General features: G+C 49.1%; 1 protein-coding gene across 1 annotated transcript; it reads right to left on the bottom strand.

Moving 5' to 3' along the window:
* Window positions 1-121: 121 nt before the first annotated feature.
* On the bottom strand, window positions 122-18,440 carry Shisa5 (shisa family member 5). Its single transcript, XM_027414627.2, has 6 exons — window positions 18,255-18,440; window positions 15,981-16,137; window positions 6,171-6,254; window positions 1,730-1,845; window positions 1,351-1,563; window positions 122-1,214 (listed from the first exon to the last, which is right to left on the bottom strand). Exons 1-6 carry the CDS (start codon window positions 18,331-18,333, stop codon window positions 1,135-1,137), a joined length of 729 nt encoding a protein of 242 aa, XP_027270428.1. The 5' UTR covers window positions 18,334-18,440; the 3' UTR covers window positions 122-1,134.
* Between the last annotated feature and the right edge of the window lie 837 nt (window positions 18,441-19,277).

Genomic DNA, 19,277 nt, shown 5'->3' with positions numbered 1-19,277 from the left:
GCAGGATAATCAAACCTACCTGGCTAATAAAAGTAGGGGAAACCAAGTTCAAGAGACAGATAAAAACAGTATTTGGTGATATAGCCGAGGCTAGCAGCCCAGGCTCTGAAGAAAGAGGAAGTAGGCCCAAATGTTTGCATTTATTATAAACAAAGGTACAGAGCCTGGATGCTCCAAAATACACAACAGACACAGAGCTAGGACAGCTATTGGAACAGCAATCCACAGGGAACACCGAGGTAAAGTATTCATGTCTGGGCCAGAGCTCCCGTCTATGCCCTCCACCCCACCTTTGGTCCAGATAGCCCCTTGGCCCTGGCATCTCTGGTGCTATACAGGAGTCAGGTATTCTATGAAGCTGGTGTCAAGGGAAACAGATTATCAGAGGCCAGGTTATCCTCCAGGAACCAGGGATTTCAACCTCACACCAACTAGCACATCTCGAGGCAGAAAACAGGCAAAATGTTTGGCTAAAAGTAAAACAAGGCAGTGCAAGTAGAAACAAGCCATGGTAGACAGAGGCCCCTTGCCTAGTGGCAGGAGCCAGGCAGCAAAGGTAGAAAAACTTCCTCACTGAAGCCTGAATGCTGAGTGCATGTAGCCCTCCACATAGTCCTAGGAAAGCCACCGGGACAGTCCAGACAACTGATGGTGAGTAGATGAGGCTGTCTGGTGTGCTTTAACATTGGGAGCTGACCCACGCACGACACTGAGCTTCAGCCAGGCCCCTTGTTCTGCCCACCTACCTGCCTCACTGCAAAATGCAGCCAACCCCTGGGGACAAGCCATGGCCCTGACCAGCAGCTAGCTGGTTACTCCCCAGAGCAGGACATGTGCCCACAAAAAGCTTACTCTCCTAAGTGTGACAGGCCATGGCTGGTCACCTTGGGGTGAACTGGGAAATACCTCCTACCCCAATGTTTCTAATTTACTTGAGATTTCAGAAAGTATAATTCAAGTGAGGAAGAAAACAGGTTGGTCCCAAGCCACACTGGTAAGGGTTTGTGCCTACCTGGTCAGCATCAGGAGTCACAGGGTTAGACAAGGCACATACACCCCAGAGAGCAGTAAAGAACTGCATGCCACTCACTCACACATGACAATCAAATGGCAGCCAAAGAGGCGGGGGCAGGCTCAGGGAACTGCCTTTGGGGGGTCCATGTAGGCCGGATTGTATGGAGGCTGACTGGCAGAGTAGGGTGCAGATGAACCTCCTGAAAGTAAAGAGGACATAGGTTAGCTGTGGGGACATTGGGCTGCAGTATAGATGGGATGCAAGTTAGCAGGAAGGGACCCTAGGAACAGAGACTTGAGTTGGGGACCATGCAGGGTACCCACAGTGGTACTCACCAGCCAAGGTCTCATGGTAGGCTGGTGGTCCCACGGGCTGGGCCAGGTAGGGCGGTGGGTACTGTGTCGGGTAGGGTGCTGCTGGCACTCCTGGCTGGGGGGGCATGGGGTGGTAGCCCTGGTATGTTGGTCCAGGGTAGCTGGGCGCCACACTTGGAGGCTGAGGGTAAGGGGTATGAACCACGGTGGTGGTTGTGGTGTTGGTCACTATAGCTGCAAAGAGAGTCCTGATTAGTCAAAACCTTATGACTCCCTAGGCCAGGCCTGCCCCCTCCATCCCTCCAGCTTAGCCAAAACAGGGTTCTGGTCAGGTCTCTGGGCTTGGCAAGTTCATACAGGGAGGGGCACAGGCAGGCAAGGTGGGGAAGGGCAAGCTTACGGCGTGGTCGGCGGCACATCTTATACAGACAGCAGCAGGAGCAGGTACAGCATATGACGATGGTGGCGATGAACACCACAACGATTGTCAGGCCAATGGCGACAGTCGCTCCAAACCTGCCGAAGAGCTGGTCGTAACCAAGTTTTCCTCTTTTCTGTGACCAGCAACCCCCTCTCCACCTGTTCCCAGGGGCACCCAGCTCAGCAAGAGACTCTAAGAAAGTTCCCAGTAGTGTGATATAAATCTGTTACAGCCCCAGTTTCTTCATGCTTACCCTCCCCCACACCTGCTCCCTGTATCGGCCGCCTACCCATACACCTGTCCTACCCTACCAAACACGCAGTGTATGGTTGTCAGGCATATGCCACAAGCCAGGCAGGATGGGATCTGAGTCAAAACTCCCAAAGGCAGACAAAGCCCCCAATTATCCTCCCACGGTCCCTGGGCCCATGCTGTATCCTAATAAAAGACAAATGTTTGGCAACTGAGACACATTGAAAATGTAAACTCTAGTCAGAGGGGAAGGATGGAGGTGCCACCCCACCCTGCCATGAGGCTTCCAGCTAACACCCGGAAGAGTAGCAAAGAAAGCCTCAGCAGGGTCTCTCGGCCAAGGGACAGGCCCCCCACACTGCAGGCTTCCATAACAGAAGCCTTCACCACCATGTGTGTGGCCCAGGACCATGGAACCATAGGTGTCTCCCTGAGCAGTGAGAGGCAGGAAAGGACAAAAACACATTCACACAGTTGGTGGCATGCAGTGGAAAGCCCAGTGTTTCTCTATAGAATGTGCTCTGCTCACCCCATGTTAGCCTCCACCTTCACGCAAGGGGCTCCTGCAGCCCAGGACTTCCCCTCTTTTCATCAGGGCCTACTCAGTTTCAATCTCCTCCCCTTTCAAAGAAAAGGAAATCGAATCTTCTTAGTTAGTCTTTCCCATTCCTGACGTCAGTGGCCGGAAGGACAAACTCACAGGCCCTGTAGCCACCCACTTAAAGACACAGCATGACTCAAGCACCAACTGCAGCTTCAGCAGTCAGACAGGCGCTGAGGAGGGCTGGAAGGCAAAGCAGAGGCCCCAGGCCCGGCCCGGCCCCGCCCAGCTCAGCCCCCGAGCTACTCTGCTTGCCTCACCCACCCCTTGGGTCTGAGCCTGCAGTGGCAAAGCAGGGCCTGCTGGCTCTGGCTGGCTGATCTCTGTTGTTCCTCCTCTCCCACTAACTGCTCCCAAGTTTTACATGACCAGGCCAGGTCTGATCATGTTTCCCTGGTTCTAACGTCAAAGGCTCCCCCAGCCCCTAAAACCACAGGATGTTGTTTTATAATCACTAGTGACACAGTGTGTACCTACCTACCTACCTACCTTTCTGTGGGTATGTGTAAGTATAGTTAACAACTAAAATCTAGGGTTTGTCTAACCAGATAGTAAAACTTAAAAAAAAAAAAAGCCAATTTCAATCCTCAATTAAAAATTTAGCTAGGTGTGCTAGCACACAGGTTAATAGTTGAATTCAGGAGGCTGTTGAGGCAGGAGCATTATGAGTTCTGGGCAAGTCTGAGCTCTATAGAGAATTCTAGTCAGGCCTGGTCTATATTGAGAAACCCTGTCCCCCAAAAGCTTAACAAAAAAAAATTAGATAAAACTCCTGGCAGAACCCACCAAAGCCACGTGAGGCTGAAGACTCACCCTCCCTCTTTATCTCTGCTCTGGCCAGTTCACCATGCACCAAACTGTGTTCTGCCTCAGGGTCTTCCCGCCTGGTAGGCCCCTCTTCCCCACAACCCTCACTCCCAGCTGATAATCCCTCGGACCTCAGCTCAGGCCTCACTTCCAAGGGGATACATTCCTCAACCACGAAAACACCGGACTTCTTGGCTCCTACAGAATTAAAGTCCTGTCCACTCACATGGCTTAGTGGGCCAGGTTTGGGTGGTGCCTACCTGGCAGAGACAGGTAGAAGATCTCTGAGTTTGAGGCTAGCCTGGTCTATGTCTGAGTTCCAGGCCAGATAGGGCTACATAGTGAGATCCTGTCTCAAAAAAACAAGGAAGGAAGGAAGGAAGGAAGGAAGGAAGGAAGGAAGGAAGGAAGGAAGGAAGGGAAAGAAAGAGGAGTTGAGCACTGAGGGAAGACACATCATATAAAGGACGTGACACTCAGGACGTGGTAGGTGTGTGCTCTTGCACACGTCTGTTCTGACCTGTGACTCGGGTGAGAACCAAAGAGGAGGGTCAATGGTGGGATATAGGGGCAGAGTTTCCAAATCTCAGGCCCCATCATCTTTCTTCTGGGGGCTTCTCTGGGGTCCCATTCCAGGGCCAGGCAGCAGGTACTGAGCCCCTACCATGGAATCCACTCTGTGGACAAAGTGCCCTCAGCCACAGAAGCAGCACACGGGTATCTAATGGAGTGTCTCCGTAAGAAGGTTCCCAAGAAGTGTCATGACAGCCCTGTCCCTCAGCTTCCTCAGCTGGGCACAATTCTGGGGCTCCGAAGAATAGGAGAAAAAGAAATCCCAGTAAACCATTCATCCTCCTAGAACTCCTTCCTCCCCCCACTTCTAGCTGTGACCACCATGGCCACAAAAAACCTTTCTGCACACTGTCAGGTCCCTGAGAGTCTCTATGGAGCTGTCTAACTCATCACACGCTTCCAATTCACTCTTCGTGTGCTGTGCTGGGCGGCTCCTGCCAAGCATGCCATGCTGGTGAGGGGTGCCAGTCCCACTGCAGTGCAGTCCACAGAGCCTTGGACCAGCTGCCTTCTTGCCCTCAAGCCCAGTCCTCCCTCTTGGCTCTCCCTGACACCATTCCTCAAATACGGCTGTCCCTTAGGTCCTCCACACATTCGTTCTTCTCACCTAAACCTTCAAGACAAGGTCCCTCCTCCCCAGTCCCTCTAACGGTCCTGTCTATCCAGCATCCCTATGAGGCCTGCTTCTCTGTCTGCAGATTCTCTTCTCTTGCTCCTTCTGGCAGGCAGCTGCTCAACACCAATAGCCCACCTCCATCCTAACCTCCCAACACCCCTGGCCAGGAAGTCATAGCCACTCCCAACAGCTGCCTTCCATGTTGACTCGTGTGCTCTGTTCCTCAGAGACTTGCTCTGGGGCCTCCGATGGGGACAAGACAATAGTTCAGGAAGGTAACATGGACGCTCATACCTGTAATTCCTGCAATCAGGAAGCTGAGGCAGGAGGACTACAAATTCCGAGCCAGCTCAAATGACATAGTGAGTTCCAGGCTAGCCTGGTCTACAGAGCAAGAGGCTGTTCCAAAACAAGTAAACAAAGATGCAGGAGCTACAGCTCACAGTTGACAGAGTGCTTGCCTGTATAAGAGATAAATTATTCTGGTCCATTTTTAGGGTGCTGTGTGCTTAGAGTGCTAAGAGTCATAAATGGGCAGGGGGTGCGAGGCTTCTCTCTCCCCAGGCTGACAGCTGACCTGCTAGTCTCAGAACTCTGAGCCTTGGAAAGGTGCAAGCATTAGCACCTTTTACTAGATAAGGCTTGACATTCTGAACTGATAGGATGGGGGTCCTGGAAAGGGGGTATGCTAGAAGAGCTGTAGACTATCATACCAGTCATTTTAGCCTTTTCTCTATGCTGGTGCCCTACTCTGCAGAATCATATATTAAAAACTGTTTTACTTTCTCTAGTCTCTCCAGTTTGTTATTATAAGGTGAAGGTCTTGTTTCTCATGCCTACCACACAGGAGGCCCTGGGTGACACACACCTGTAATTCAAGCACTGGAGAGGATCAGGAGTTCAAGGTCATCCTCAGCTACCTACCAAGTTCATGGTTAGCCTGGGCTATAAGAAATTTTGTCTCAGGAAGGAAGGGAGGAAGAAAGTAAGTTAGGGCAGGAGCCAGGCCAACAAGTTGAGGGCTAAGAGAGTGAGGGACCTCTGTGAGTGTGTGTGGGGGGGTATGATGGTTGCACTCCTCCTTCATGGAGGGGTCACCCTGATTCTGAGACCGAGACCATCCACAAGCCTTCTGCTGTGTCAGCACCCTGATTCAACACGATCACACAGTTAACATGGCCATCATCATGCCACTGCCATCGATCACCCAACTGCCACTGCCCCATTGCCTCACAGCACTGCAGTTTCCACCAATGCCACTTTTTCCTCCTCCGTTACCTCTACTCATCAGGTACCGCACTCCATCACCCAGGTCAATATGAACCCCACCCCTGAACCTTCAACCATCTGTTCCCAACCAGGTACCACCATCATTTCCCTCTCCAGAACACAGAGGAAACCCAGCCCCCCGGAGGTCCAAAGATACCAGTGGGTAAACATGGTCACAACATCACTGGGACACCATCCCAATGATTTTGTGCCATTTTAGTATGCAGAGGCCACCCCCTAGCCCACCTGAGCCCTTGTAAATTCTGCCACAAAAACAGACACAGCCTAAAGGCTTTATTTACCCTGACATGGGGTCACTGTCAAAACTGGATCGAAATCTCAGCGCCGAACCCAGCTGCTCCGGTGTCTCCGGGTGGGTGGAAAATCTAGAAACAGAAAAGAGAAAGCTCCTGAGGAACACTCTGGATCCCCACAGCACACGGCCTCAAGGCACACATGACATTCCAAGAATGGACAGGGTACACACCGGATCTGTTCACTCTTCTCCAACACACCACAGGCAGTCTCCAGAGTAAAGTGCCTATGAGGCCCGGAAATGGCAAATCTCATACTTAAGATCAGCAACATACTCGATCCTGACCACAACAGGATGCAGGTAGAGAGAGCAGAGGGTGGCCCTGCTACAAAGTAGAAAGGAGGAAAGAAAGAAGGAAAGAAAGAAAGAGAAAAGAAAAGAAAGAAATGCAGGGGAAAATAGATCGCCACCAACTCTTTCCATTGGAGACTGAGGCAGGAGGATCACGAGATTGAAGCCAGCCTGGATTGCATGACAAGACGTTTTCTGAGGGGAAGGAAAGGGAGGGAGGAAATGGGAGAAAAGAGGGAGGGAAGAGAGGAAGGGAGACACACAGAGAGGCGCCACACAGAACGGAATGAAAACACTATAGGTCAAAATTCACCAGAGCCATGGTGTCGAGTACCTGCAACCCCATGCTCAGGAAGCAGACAGGGAGTCAGGAGTTAGGGTGAGCCTATGCTGCAGGAGACCCCATCCCAAACAAAACAGACCATAGTCATGAAACAGCTTAGCCAGTTCATAGAAGGAAATGAACTTCATTACTACAATATGTCAAGGACAAAAAATAAGCAAGCCACTGCTGGGCACAGTGACGCATAATCCCAGCACCCCTGAGGCTGAGGCAGAGGGCTGTCTAAAATTCAAGCTCCTTTAGGCTACAGACTATGACCCTGTTGGGGGTGAGGGTGGAAGCTAGGAAGAGTAATATATGCTTAGAATCTTAGCACACAGAGGAGAGATCAGAATTATCAGATTATCCTTGGCTATTTAGCAAGTTCAAAGCCAGCCTGAACTTGGCTATAGCAGACCATTTCAAAAAACAAACAGAAAAACCCACAAATGCACGCACACACACACACACACACACACACACACACACACACACACACACGAGCACACTCAAACAAAACAACAAACTCAAGAAAAGTCAGGAGTATGGGTGCATGCCTACATGGGGGAGCCTGAGGATGATTTGAAGTTCAAAGCCATTCTAGGCTACATAATAAAACCCGTCTTCTCTTTCTTTACTCTTTTTTTCTTAAAGAATTAATTTTGGGGGGCTGGAGAGATGGCTCAGTGGTTAAGAGTACCGTTTGCTGTTCTAGAGGACTCGAGTTCAATTCACAGCACCCACCTGGCAGCTCACAACTGTCTGTCATTCTAGTTTCAGGGGATCCGATACCCTCACACAGACATACATGCAAGCAAAACACATAGGCTAAATAAATCATTTATATAAAAAAGAATTTTTATACAGGTTTTTAATTACATTTATTTACTTATTTGTGTGTGTGGTTTTTGGTTTTTTTTTTTTTTAGTAATTGATTTTTTTTCCCAGCCCAATCACAGTTTCTTCCCACAACCTCCCCTCTCCCAATCCCCTCCTCCTTTCTCTTCAGAAAAGGGCAGGCTTCCCATGTATGTCAGTCAGCCATGGCATATCAAGTTGCAGTGAGACTAGGCACCTCCTCCCCTATTTAGGGTGGATAAAGCAACCCAGTAAGAGGAAAGGGTCCCCAAAGCAGGCAGCTTAAGTCTATGTGTATGAGTGTTCTGAATGCATGCATGTCTGTGTGCCATGTTTGTGTAGTGCCTGTGGAGGTCAGAAGGGGGCATTGGTCCTCTAGGACTGGAGTTACAGACAGTTGAATTCCCATATGAGCACTGGGAATTGAACCCAGGTCCTCTGGAGAGCAGCCAGTGCCCTTAACCTCCAAGTCATCTCTCCACCCCACTTCCTTTCTTTTAAAGCAGAGCAAATGAGATTTATTAAGGAAGCTGGGAAGTGGAGGTGCACACCTTTAATCTCAACACCCGTGAGTTCGAGCCAGCCTGGTCTACCAAGTGAGTTCCAGGACAGCCAGGGCTACACAGAGAAACCCTGTCTTGAAAAACCAAAAAAAAAAAAAAAAAAAAAAAAGATAAAATAAAAATATAAAAATGTCCACATTGCTCTGAGCATGAAACTAGCAGACACTAATATCAAATGACACATTGGAGCAGGGGTAGTTTTTTTGTCTTTTAAGATTTACTTACTTTGTATACAGTGTTCTGCCTGCATCTATGCCTACATGCTAGAAGAGGGCACCACTATAAATGGTTATGAGCTACCATGTGGTTGCTGGGAATTGAACTTAGGTCCTCTGAAAGAATAACAAGCGCTCTTAACCTCTGAGCCATCTCTCCAACCCAACAAAACACACTGTTTAAAGAATACACAGGGGCCAGTGAGGTGTCTGTAGAGGCTCAATAGCACGGTGGATGGAAAGACCTGTCTGCTGAAAGTTGTCCTCTGACTTCTACACATGCATCAGGCATTCGTGTGCCCATGCCTGATGCACATAAAATAAATGAATGTAATTTTTAAAAAGTACACCAGCCTGGTCTACAAGAGCTAGTTCCAGGACAGCCTCCAAAGAAACCCTGTCTCCAAAAACCAAAAAAAAATAAAAAAAATAAAAGTGTTTAAACAGTGGGCTGGGCAGTGGCAGAGCACGCCTTTAATCTCAGCACTCAGGAGGCAGAGGCAGGTGGATCTCTGTGAGTTTGAGGCCAGCCTGGTCTTCAGAGTGAGTTCCAGGACAGGCTCCAATGCCACAAAGAAACCCTGTCTCGAAAATCCAAGAAAGAACAATAAACACTGGAACTGGCAGAGCTGTGATTGGGCCAATGAGATGGCTCAGAGGGTAAAGGCACTTACTGACATTTAACATCTACCCTCCCCATGCTGCGAATAACACACACGCACCCACCCACCCACACACACACAGAGACACACACAGACACACAGACACATACACAGACACACACAGACACACACACACACACACACACACACACAGACACACACACCAAAAGTCGTAAGCAAAATGTAATAAAAAGAATAAACTGGGGCTGGAGAGATGGCTCAGCGGTTAAGAGCACTGACTGCTCTTCCAGAGGTCCTGAGTTCAATTTCCAGCAACCACATGGTGCTTCACAACCACCTTGAATGAGATCTGGTGCCCTCTGCTGGCCTGCAGGCAGAAGACTGTATACGTAATAAATAAATAAAATCTTAAAAAAAAAAAAAAGAATAAACTGAAACTACCAGGAAGGACTTAAAGAGATTAAAGACTGAGCAACTCTGAGAACTTGAAGTACCCTAGAAAGACAGCTGAAGAAATTTCTTAGCAATTGTGAGAACACAGTGACTCTTCTGACTTCATGGGAAATGTGAGAGATAACAGAATCAAAGGAAGAAATCAAAACTTCAAGAAAAGTGAAGGCTGGGAGTGTAGCTCAGTGGTTCTGTTATCCTAGCTCAGAGGTTTGATCGCCAGCAGAAAAATAAAAAGGAAAAAGAAAAAAAAAAGTGTGGAAAATTCTCAGCCTATTTCTATTGCAGGCAAGAAGACTGCAGTCCAAAACCCATCTGATACGGAGAGTAGATGTACACCAGGTTAGCCCAGCAGAAATGAAGCCAGGTGGCACTGAAGGAGGTAGAGACAGGATCTGAAGGGACGCTGCAGGACTCAGGACTCAGCTCCCACAGGTCCTGTCTATGGTGCTAGATCCTTGTTCACCACTCTCCAAGACAAAGAAATGACCTCAAAGGCAATCTAGGTCCCATGGAAGCTGCATGGCCATCCCACTCAGCTCCGATTGCACAGGTGGGAGGGTGCAATGTGCAGGCTTGTCACAGCAGGCTTGTAGCATCAGGCCTGTCAGAGATCATTTTGAAGCCTTAAAGCCTATTGGTGGTCCCAACTTGATGGCACACACCTTCAATCCCAGCACTTGGGAGGCAGATCTCTGTGAGTCTGAGGCCAGTCTGGTCTTCACAGAGAGTTCCAAGGCAGCTAGAGCTACATAGTGAGACCCTGCCTCAAAAACCTCAAATTAGGGCTGGAGAGATGGCTCAGAGGTTAAGAGCACTGACTGCTCTTCCAGAGGTCCTGAGTTCAATTTCCCAGCAACCACATGGTGGCTCACAGCCATCTGTAATGAGATCTGGTGCCCTCTTCTGGTCTGCAGGAATACATGCAGACAGAACACTGTATACATAATAAATAAATAAATAAATAAATAAATATTAAAAAAAAAATAGAACCCAAGTTTGGTTCCCAGGCCCCACGTGGTAGCTCACAACTTTCTGTAACTCCAGTTCCAAGGGATCTGACGCCCTCTTCTATACTCTTTGATCGCTGTACATACATACATACATACATACATACATACATACATACATACATACAGGTAAATACATACAGGCAGGCAAAAACACCCATGCACTTAAAATAAAAATAAATATTAAACAAGTGTGGACAGTGAGGGCCTGAGGACAAACATCTGAGGGCATCCTCCACACGTACTTGAACTACACGCAGGCGCACACCCACTCACTCACACACACATTCTCTCTTCTTTAGCAAAGTTTGTTGCTGAGTCGGGGTCTTTCTTGCTGGGACTGTTACTTCTTATCAATCATTCTTCCCTAATAAACAGACAGTTAATTCAGTCAGTTAATTCACTCAGTCAGAGCATGCTGCTGATAAATTAATCAATTCATGAAAAGGTATTCTAAAACATCTATGTTGCAGAGTGGCTAAACTGAACTAATTAATAGATGCATTAGCTCACACACAGCATTTTCTGTGAGAAGAACATGTAAAAAAAAAGTCTATTATCTTTTAAGCATGATGGTGCATGCCTATAATCCTAACACTTGGGAGGCTGAGGCAGGAGAATTGCCTGGAGCTCAAGAATACCATCAGTGAATTCAAGGCCAGACTGCACTGACCATCTCAAGGAAAGGGGGAACCCCTCCCAAAGCCAACAGCAGCAACAAAAAAGCTACTATATGCAATTATATCTCAATTAAAAGATTAATAAATCAGGGCTGGAGGAATGGCTCAGTGGTTAAGAGCACTTGCTGCTCTTACAGAGGGCCTGTGTTTGATTCTCAGCCCACACAGCAGCTCACAACTCGAGTTCCATGAAAATCCAATGACCTCTTCTGACCTCCACAGGTACCAGGCTCACACATGGTGCACAGATATGCAGGCAAAATAATAACAAAAACCCCTGATTGAGAATTGCGTTTTGGGGCTGACCTTCACAGGCAGGCATACACTGTTTTTCCCAATGACCTGGGTTCAATTCACAGCCATCACGTGGTGGTTCACAACAGTCTGAAACCCCCATCCTAGGGGATCTGATGCCCTCTTTTGGCATCCCAGGGCACTGCATGTCATGTGGTAACAATTTACGTATAGGCAAAACACCCATACACATAAAATGAAAAGATAGAATCATGGGCTGGAGAGATGGCTCAGAGGTTAAGAGCACTGACTGCTCTTCCAGAGGTCCTGAGTTCAATTCCCAGCAACCACATGGTGGCTCACAACCATCTGTATTGAGATCTGGGGCCCTCTTCTGGTGTGCAGATATACATGCAGGCAGAACACTATACAAAAAATAAAAAGAAAAGAGAAGATCAAAGTTATATAATAGTTAAGATAATAGCTACCATTTGGGGGTGAGAAACAATGAATGCACTTAAGAAGCCTCTGAATTGTCCTAAAGATTCTGGTCTTTATTCAATGATAGATTACTGAGTTGCACATTTAGTTTGTACATAGGATATTATGTACAATATAACCAAATAAAAACTTCAGTCAGCCGGGTGGTGGTGGCGCATGCCTTTAATCCCAACACTCAGGAGATCCTCTCTTCAAAGAGAGAGTTCCAGGACAGTCTCCAAACCTACAGAGAAACCCTGTCTCAAAAAACAAACAAACAAACAAAAAACTTCAGTCATGGGCTAGAGAGATGGCTCAGCTCAGCGGCTAAGAGCACTGACTGCCCTTCCAGAGGTCCTAAATTCAATCCCTAGCAATCAAATGGTGGCTCACAACCATCTATAATAAGATCTGGTGCCCTCTTCTGGCCTGCAGGCAGACATGCAGGCAGAACACTGTATACATAATAATAATAAAAAAAAATCTTAAAAAACATTCCGGGCATTGGTGGCGCACGCCTTTAATCCCAGCACTCGGGAGGCAGAGGCAGGGGGATCTCTGTGAGTTCGAGACCAGCCTAGTCTACATGAGCTAGTTCCAGGACAGCCTCCAAAGTCACAGAGAAACTCTGTCTCGAAAAACCAAGAGAGAGAAAGAGAGAGAGAGAGAGAGAGATCTGTAAAGCAGGTATGGTGGTGCATGCCTTTAATCCCAACACTCAGTAGGCAAAGGCCCGCAGATTACCACAAATCACAGGCTAGCTAGGCTGGTCTACATGAGTTCCAAGTCAGCCAGGAGCTACAAGAGAGATCCTGTCTGAAAAAAATATGTAAAGGAAGGATAAGATTGGACAAGCATGAAGCTCAGGAGTGTGTCCAAGGCCCTGTGTTGGTTTCCTAGCACCACAAAAGAAAAATAATCCCTTACCCTCTCATTTCTTGAGAGATTAAAATGAAAATTGAACTGATTTCCAAGCTCATATCTCAATGGAAATAATAAAAACAGAAAGGAAGTGAAATGGAACTTTCTATATGCCAAGAGAAAAAAGTTACCAACCTAATCTAATACTATTTGACTTTATTTTACATTTATTTCTTTATTCATTTGGTTTTTACAGACAGGGTTTCTCTGTGTAGCTCTGTAGACCAGGCTGACCTTGAACTCCCAGAGATCTGCCTGCCTCTGCCTCCCAAGTGCTGGGACTACAAGCATTCGCCACCACCGCCCGGCTTATTTTACATTTAGTATGCACACACATGTAATCAGAGGGCAATTTACAGGAGTCAATTCTTTCCTTCCACAGTGTGGGTCCCAGGGACTGAACTCAGGTTGTCAGGCTTGGTGGCAAGCACCTCTACCTAGTGAATCATGCCAACAGCCCCATATAAAATACTAATTTAGGAGCTGGAACAATGGCTCAGCAGATAAGAGCACAGGCTGCTCTTCCAGAGGATCTGGGTTCAATTCACAGCACCCACATGGCAGCTCACAACTGTGTGTTAACTCCAGTTCCAAGGGATTCAATAATGCCCTCTTCCTACTTCCACAAACACCAGGTATGCAGGTGGCAGACATATATGCAGGCAAAACTCTCACATGCAAAAAATAAAAATAAACATTATTTTAGAACGAGATGCACATTATTTACCATATTAAGAGAATAAAAACAGAAAGCTCAGGACCATCTCAGAAAACAGCAGCATCTCGAAAAATTTGAACCCCTGCATCATTAAAACTCCAGGGAAAGTAGGACTAACAAGGAACTTCCTCCACATGAAAGAGGAAACCTCCAAAAAGGTAGCATTTTACCTCTAAAATTGGAAATGAAACATGGGTGTAAGGCTGGAGAGACGGCTCAGCACTTACAACACTAGCTCCTCATGTAGAGGATGGAGTTGTGTACCCAGCACCGACATGGCAGCTCATAATTACCTGTAACTTCATCTCCAGAGGACCTGACACCCTCTTCTGGCCTCTAAGGGCACTGCACATACATGGTACACACACACACACACACACACACACACACACACACACACACACACGCACTCAGGCAAACACTCATACACACAAAAGTAAAAAAATTTTAAAAAACATGGGTATCTACATCTCATCAATACAATAGGCAAGAAAAAGAAATAAAGTAATAAGGTTTAAAGGAAGTAAAATAAAGAGAATAAAATGAAACTGAAATAAGAAATTTAAAAGTACAAAACAAGAGACTAACAGAAAGCTAAGTAAAATGACAAATATAATTTCGTAATATTAACAACTATATTACATTTGATGGCCCTTTTTGGAGGTGCTAGTGATTAAACCCTCATGTGGAATAATGTTCTTGTACACTGTAAAGATTTGTCACTCAGCCGTGCGTTGGTGGTGCACACCTTTAATCCCAGCATTCGGGAGGCAGGGGCAGGCAGATCTCTGTGAGTTCGAGGCCAGCCTGGTCTCCAGAGCGAGTGCCAGGATAGGCTCCAAAGCTATACAGAGAAACCCTGTCTCAAAAAACCAAAACCAAAAACAAACAAAAAAAAGATTTGTCACTTATATTGGTTTAATAAAATGCTGATTGGCCAGTAGCCAGACAGGAAGTATAGGTAGAGCTACCAGACTAGGAGAATTCTGGGAAGAGGACAAGCCAGCCAGAAGCAGAGGAAGCAAGATGAGAATGCCTTACTGAGAAAAGGTACCAAGCCACGTGGCTGAACATAGATAAGAATTATGGGTTAATTTAAGTTGTAAGAGCTTGTTAGTAATAAGTCTGAGCAATAGGCTAAACAGTTTATAATTAATGTAAGCTTCTGTGTGTTTATTTGGGGCTAACTGGCTGTGGGACCGGGCAGGACAGAAACTTCTGTCTACACAGAACCCAGGGCCCAGTGTACTACTGAGCTACATCCTAGGTGATCCATGACATCTAAATGGAATAAATACACCTGCTTTGGCCAGGCGTTGGTGGCGCACGCCTTTAATCCCAGCACTCGGGAGGCAGAGGCAGGCGGATCTCTGTGAGTTCCAGGCCTGCCTGGTCTCCAGAGCGAGAGTGCCAGGATAGGCTCCAAAGCTAGTCAATAGCTAGGCAGGAGAGGCTAGGCAGAGAGTGGAACTGGGAGGAGAAATCTAGGTGCTCGGATTTGCCAGCAGACTCCAAGAAAGTCAGACATGCCATACTGAAGAATGGTAATGAGCCACGTGGCAGAAGGTAGATAAAAAAAAAAATAGGGGTGAATTAAGTTATAAGAGCTAGTTGAAAACAAGCCTAAGCCAAAGGCTAAGCTTTCATAATTAATAATAAGTCTCAGTGTCATTAACGGGAGGCTGGCGGTCCCAAGAAAGCCCGACAAGAAAGACCTACTACAGACACCTGCCTTCTTAACACTGTATTGAGCTCAAAGAGTGAGGACATGATTGGAACATCTCTCAAAGTGCCCACAAAACAATACAGACTTTTTAAGAATACTAACAAAAGAATACACTTCAAACACTAGGATGCCCGCCGGTAGGGTGGGAGGGGAACAGAATGGCCAGCAGAGACTTGGAGTGAACACAGATAGTGTAGTCTGGCCTTTTGCAAAACAATGATGACAACGTGCTATGAACTAAGTATGACCACTAAAACTGCAAATCTGTGGCCAAGCATGAAGAAAAACTCTCAGTCTGATGATTCGAGACCCACCAATGACAACAGTCTATACCAAAGATGGAACAGAAACACTCAGCTCTGCCTGGAGGACACAGCCCAGCTCACTCTGGGCACACATCCACACCCTGTGCCTTGCATAGCATACACATAACCACAGCACAGACATGGTGTGGGGCACTCTCATAACCAGGTGCCCACCCTGAGGACCTGTGGGTCAAAGTACACACCCAGAACCAAAGCCAGCTGAGGCCATTGGGCCCAGCCCAACGCTTGAGGGCAGGGGGTGGGGCAGCCTGGAGTAGCTCTAAGTAGGAGCCCTGTCTAGAACAGGAGTCCTCACACACTGGTTCACCTCCCGGAGGGGCAGGGCGCTCTCAGGGCATGGCCCATGTTCCACACCCTCTGCTGCCCTCCTTGCACCCACCTGGCCTCCGGCTCAGTGCACACATTCTCATTCCACTGGACTTTCTTCAGCACATCAGAGCAGCAATACTGGCTGGAACAGGAACCGCAGCAGAAATCAGGGCAGGACAATGGGATCAGGTTGTCTTCGCCAATAAGCCTGCACGGCTCACCCTGGGCTGAAGCAGAAACACACTGTTCCTTGTGTTCCATAGGCCAGGTCTTATCCATACCACCAATGACAGTGACTTCCCTGGTGCAGCTACCAGGCACAGCGGAGCATGTGTTAGGCAATCTCAGTAGACCACCCCTCCTACCAAGCCTTTGCCCTCTCCTTGAGGCCACAGCAAGGTGCTCTCAAAGATGCCCTCCGTCCCTTGGCAGTCTGTTGGTTTCCTGGTAGAAGGCTGGCTTTAAAAGTCTGACTGGGCTACTTGCTGTTCTCAGAATCCCCTACTTTCAGATCAAGACCTCAAGGTACAGTGTCAACTGCAAAGGCCTGAGGCAATTATTCTTTCTACCTCAACACACCGTTCCTGCCTGTCCTCCACCTGTGACTCTACTCCTCCTTCAAGGTCTTATTCCAGGCCACCTTTCAGAAGCTGCCAAACCTGGAAGGTGTACAGCTGAACAGAACACACCTGAGCACCTGCAGGCACAGGGCTGTGCAATATTTAATCCTCATTAACCCCATAGCAGCCTCACCTGCTGGGCACAAATGCAGGGGGAGACCTAGACCTCATAGAGCACCCCCTACCAGCAGGCTGAATATCCTAACCAATGCACAATGACATTCTCCACATAAGCATCCATAAAGCACTTGTCCTAGGCATACAGTAGGCACTAGAAAATCTTTGTGCTCTCAGTAGCACCCATGTGACATCCTGGAACCATCACAAAGCTCTCAGCCTAAGGGCAAGTGGTACCCTTGCAAATCTCAACAAACAAGGTCATGTTGAGAGATGTGGAGGACAAAGGGCTTTGGATACCCACAAGCTTTACCTGTGTGTCCTTAGGCTACACTAGCAAACCGGGAGCCCACACACAGGAAACCCCCACATGAAACACCCAGCACATCCAGGCTCACCAGACTCCATCTGCCACAATTGCTTAAGTGTCAGCCTGGATGCAGCCCTGGTCCAGCCAGATCAGTGACTGAGCATGCTCCCTGGGGCTGTCAGAATTAGACTCTAAGATAACTTGGAGGTAAGGAGGGCAGCATTTTTGCTGTTTTGTTTTGGTAGACCAAGCAGAACCTTGCTCTGAGCAAAACTGTAGAATGGGTATTTCTGACCATTGCAGGCCCAGTTCAGCCAACTGGCCACCTGCAAGTGACTACAGCTACAGCCACAAGCCAGGCTGTGCCTCTGAGTCAGGCTGAACAGCCTACATCAATGGGACTTTTCCTTTTGCTTCTAGGGCAGGGTCTTGCTATGTAGCCCTGGCTGGCCTCAAACTCACAGGGATCCTCCTGCCTCTGCCTCTGGGGAGCGCTGAGACTAAATACAAGTACCATCTTCTGGTGCCCACACCAGTGGGTTTTTCAGGCTGGGTGCCCAGGTACAAATGCTATTCAGAGCTCCAGACACAGAGACCCACCCTCCCACAGGCTCAGTCCAGGGGTAGGCTGACTGTGTGCAGTGCTCTCTCCCTTCTCATCTCCCCACCCCAGGTCCTCCAATTTCATGTCAGCCTTCAGGAAACACAGCCCTTTTTCCTCCAGGAAGCTGCCCATCCCAGCGGAATCATTAGCTTCCCATGGCTGGGCAGGGGGGGCGGGGTTCCAATTCCCACCTCAATAGGCCCCTAGCCTACCCTCCTAAGCTTGTGAGTCACTCCTCCAGGATGGCAAGGGAAAGCGGTGTCTCCTCCCCATGAGAGGCCAGCCTCGGGGGCCCAGCTTCTCCAGGAACACAAGGGCTGTAGAGGCTGTGGATGGAGCGCTGCCAGCCAGGAAGCAGGCTGCTAGGGACAACCTCTGCAGGAGGGGCCGGGCAGCCTGGAGGTCCCACCTGGGGCTAACCCCCGGCGTGGAATCCTGCGCCAGCCCCTGGAACATGTAGGGCCTACCCACCATGAAGGACACAACAAAGGTGGCAGATTTCCGGGGCAGTATCGGTTCAGGAAGGTAGGGGTGGCAGGATGAAGTCAGTGGCAGGGTTCGCGGACGCCCCCTGGGTTATCAGGGAGTCAAGTCGAAGCACTGCAGGGCTGGTACTGTCTGGCTCGTTGCATAGACAGCTAGGGGAAGTGTCTGACCCTACCCGGTCCCTGGACCCCCTCCTCCCTGGCTCACCACCCGGAGGCGGCGGCAGCAACAGCAGCAACAGCAGCAGCAGCAACAGGGTCCGCGGAGAGGGCGCCGGCACAGCCATGGCGAGACAGGCAGACGGACAGACGGACGAGCAGACGGGCCAAGCACCGGGCCGCGATGCTGCCGCAACCTCAGCGACCCGCGCGGCCCTAGCCTCCTTGCCCCGCCCCGGCCGGTTCCCGGAACCCCCGCCCCAGGGGGGAGGAGGTGGGAGGGAAGGGAAGCGACCGCCCCTCCCAGCCTGGCCGCCGCTCTCCCGACCCCGACGGGAGACAGGTTTCCCCGACGCAGAAGGAGGGATCGGTGTCCCCAGATTGCTTTGTGCTCACGGGATACTTTTGCGGGGAGACCCCCCCCCCTTGCAGCTGACTTAGGGGCGGGAGAGGATCTCCGTAGCAACGTTACCCCAACACTCGAGCGCCAGCTGTATGCGGCTGGTACAGGCGTCCCAACTTTGCCCTCAGGGACGCTGCGATTTTCCGCTGCCCCAATGGACCCTCACACAGGTCCACCTGAGGACCATAAATTCAAGTTCCTTCTAGTAGATGTCCAGGACCTCAATCTGGGGACCGCCCTGAGATGACACCTCCATCTCCCAGCGACCCAAACTCCCAGCTCAGGCCGCCGCTCTCTCTTACCCTCAGGGGGCCTATCCTGAGGGTAAGAACTCATAGCTCCCAGGACACATACAGGCCACCTCCTGACAAAATTCTGACAGGCTGCCTCTTCCCCTCAGTGTGGGCAAAGTTCCTAGCACGGCCAGCCAGGAAAGTGGGGTGTGGTGTTCTTGTGCTGCCCAGCACCTGGAACAGCAAGTGTTGTCTACTCAAGGCTGAGCCCGTGAAACCTCCGCTAGTGGACCACCTGAGCCCCTATGTTCTCTCCGCTGTGCCATCCATCACACATTTCTCATCTGAGACTGGGCCACTGCTGTAGACAAAGATCAAGCCCTAAAGTAAAGAGAGTCTCCGGCAGCTATCCTGCAGGTAGGATTAGAGGAAGCCA

The sequence above is a fragment of the Cricetulus griseus genome, chromosome 4 (assembly GCF_003668045.3).
Source record: "Cricetulus griseus strain 17A/GY chromosome 4, alternate assembly CriGri-PICRH-1.0, whole genome shotgun sequence".
Classification (NCBI taxonomy): domain Eukaryota; kingdom Metazoa; phylum Chordata; class Mammalia; order Rodentia; family Cricetidae; genus Cricetulus; species Cricetulus griseus.
The sequence above is the reverse complement of the archived record's forward strand: the minus strand, read 5'-3'. Positions and strand labels throughout refer to the sequence as shown.

Coding starts and splice junctions, on each gene's coding strand:
- Shisa5 (XM_027414627.2), bottom strand. CDS start 18,333: ATGGCTGTGCCGGCGCCCTCTCCGCGGACCCTGTTGCTGCTGCTGCTG. Junction 16,138..18,254: donor GCTGCCGCCGCCTCCGGGTG/GTGAGCCAGGGA, acceptor TTTCTGCTTCAG/CCCAGGGTGAGCCGTGCAGG. Junction 6,255..15,980: donor TGCACTGAGCCGGAGGCCAG/GTGGGTGCAAGG, acceptor TTCTGTTTCTAG/ATTTTCCACCCACCCGGAGA.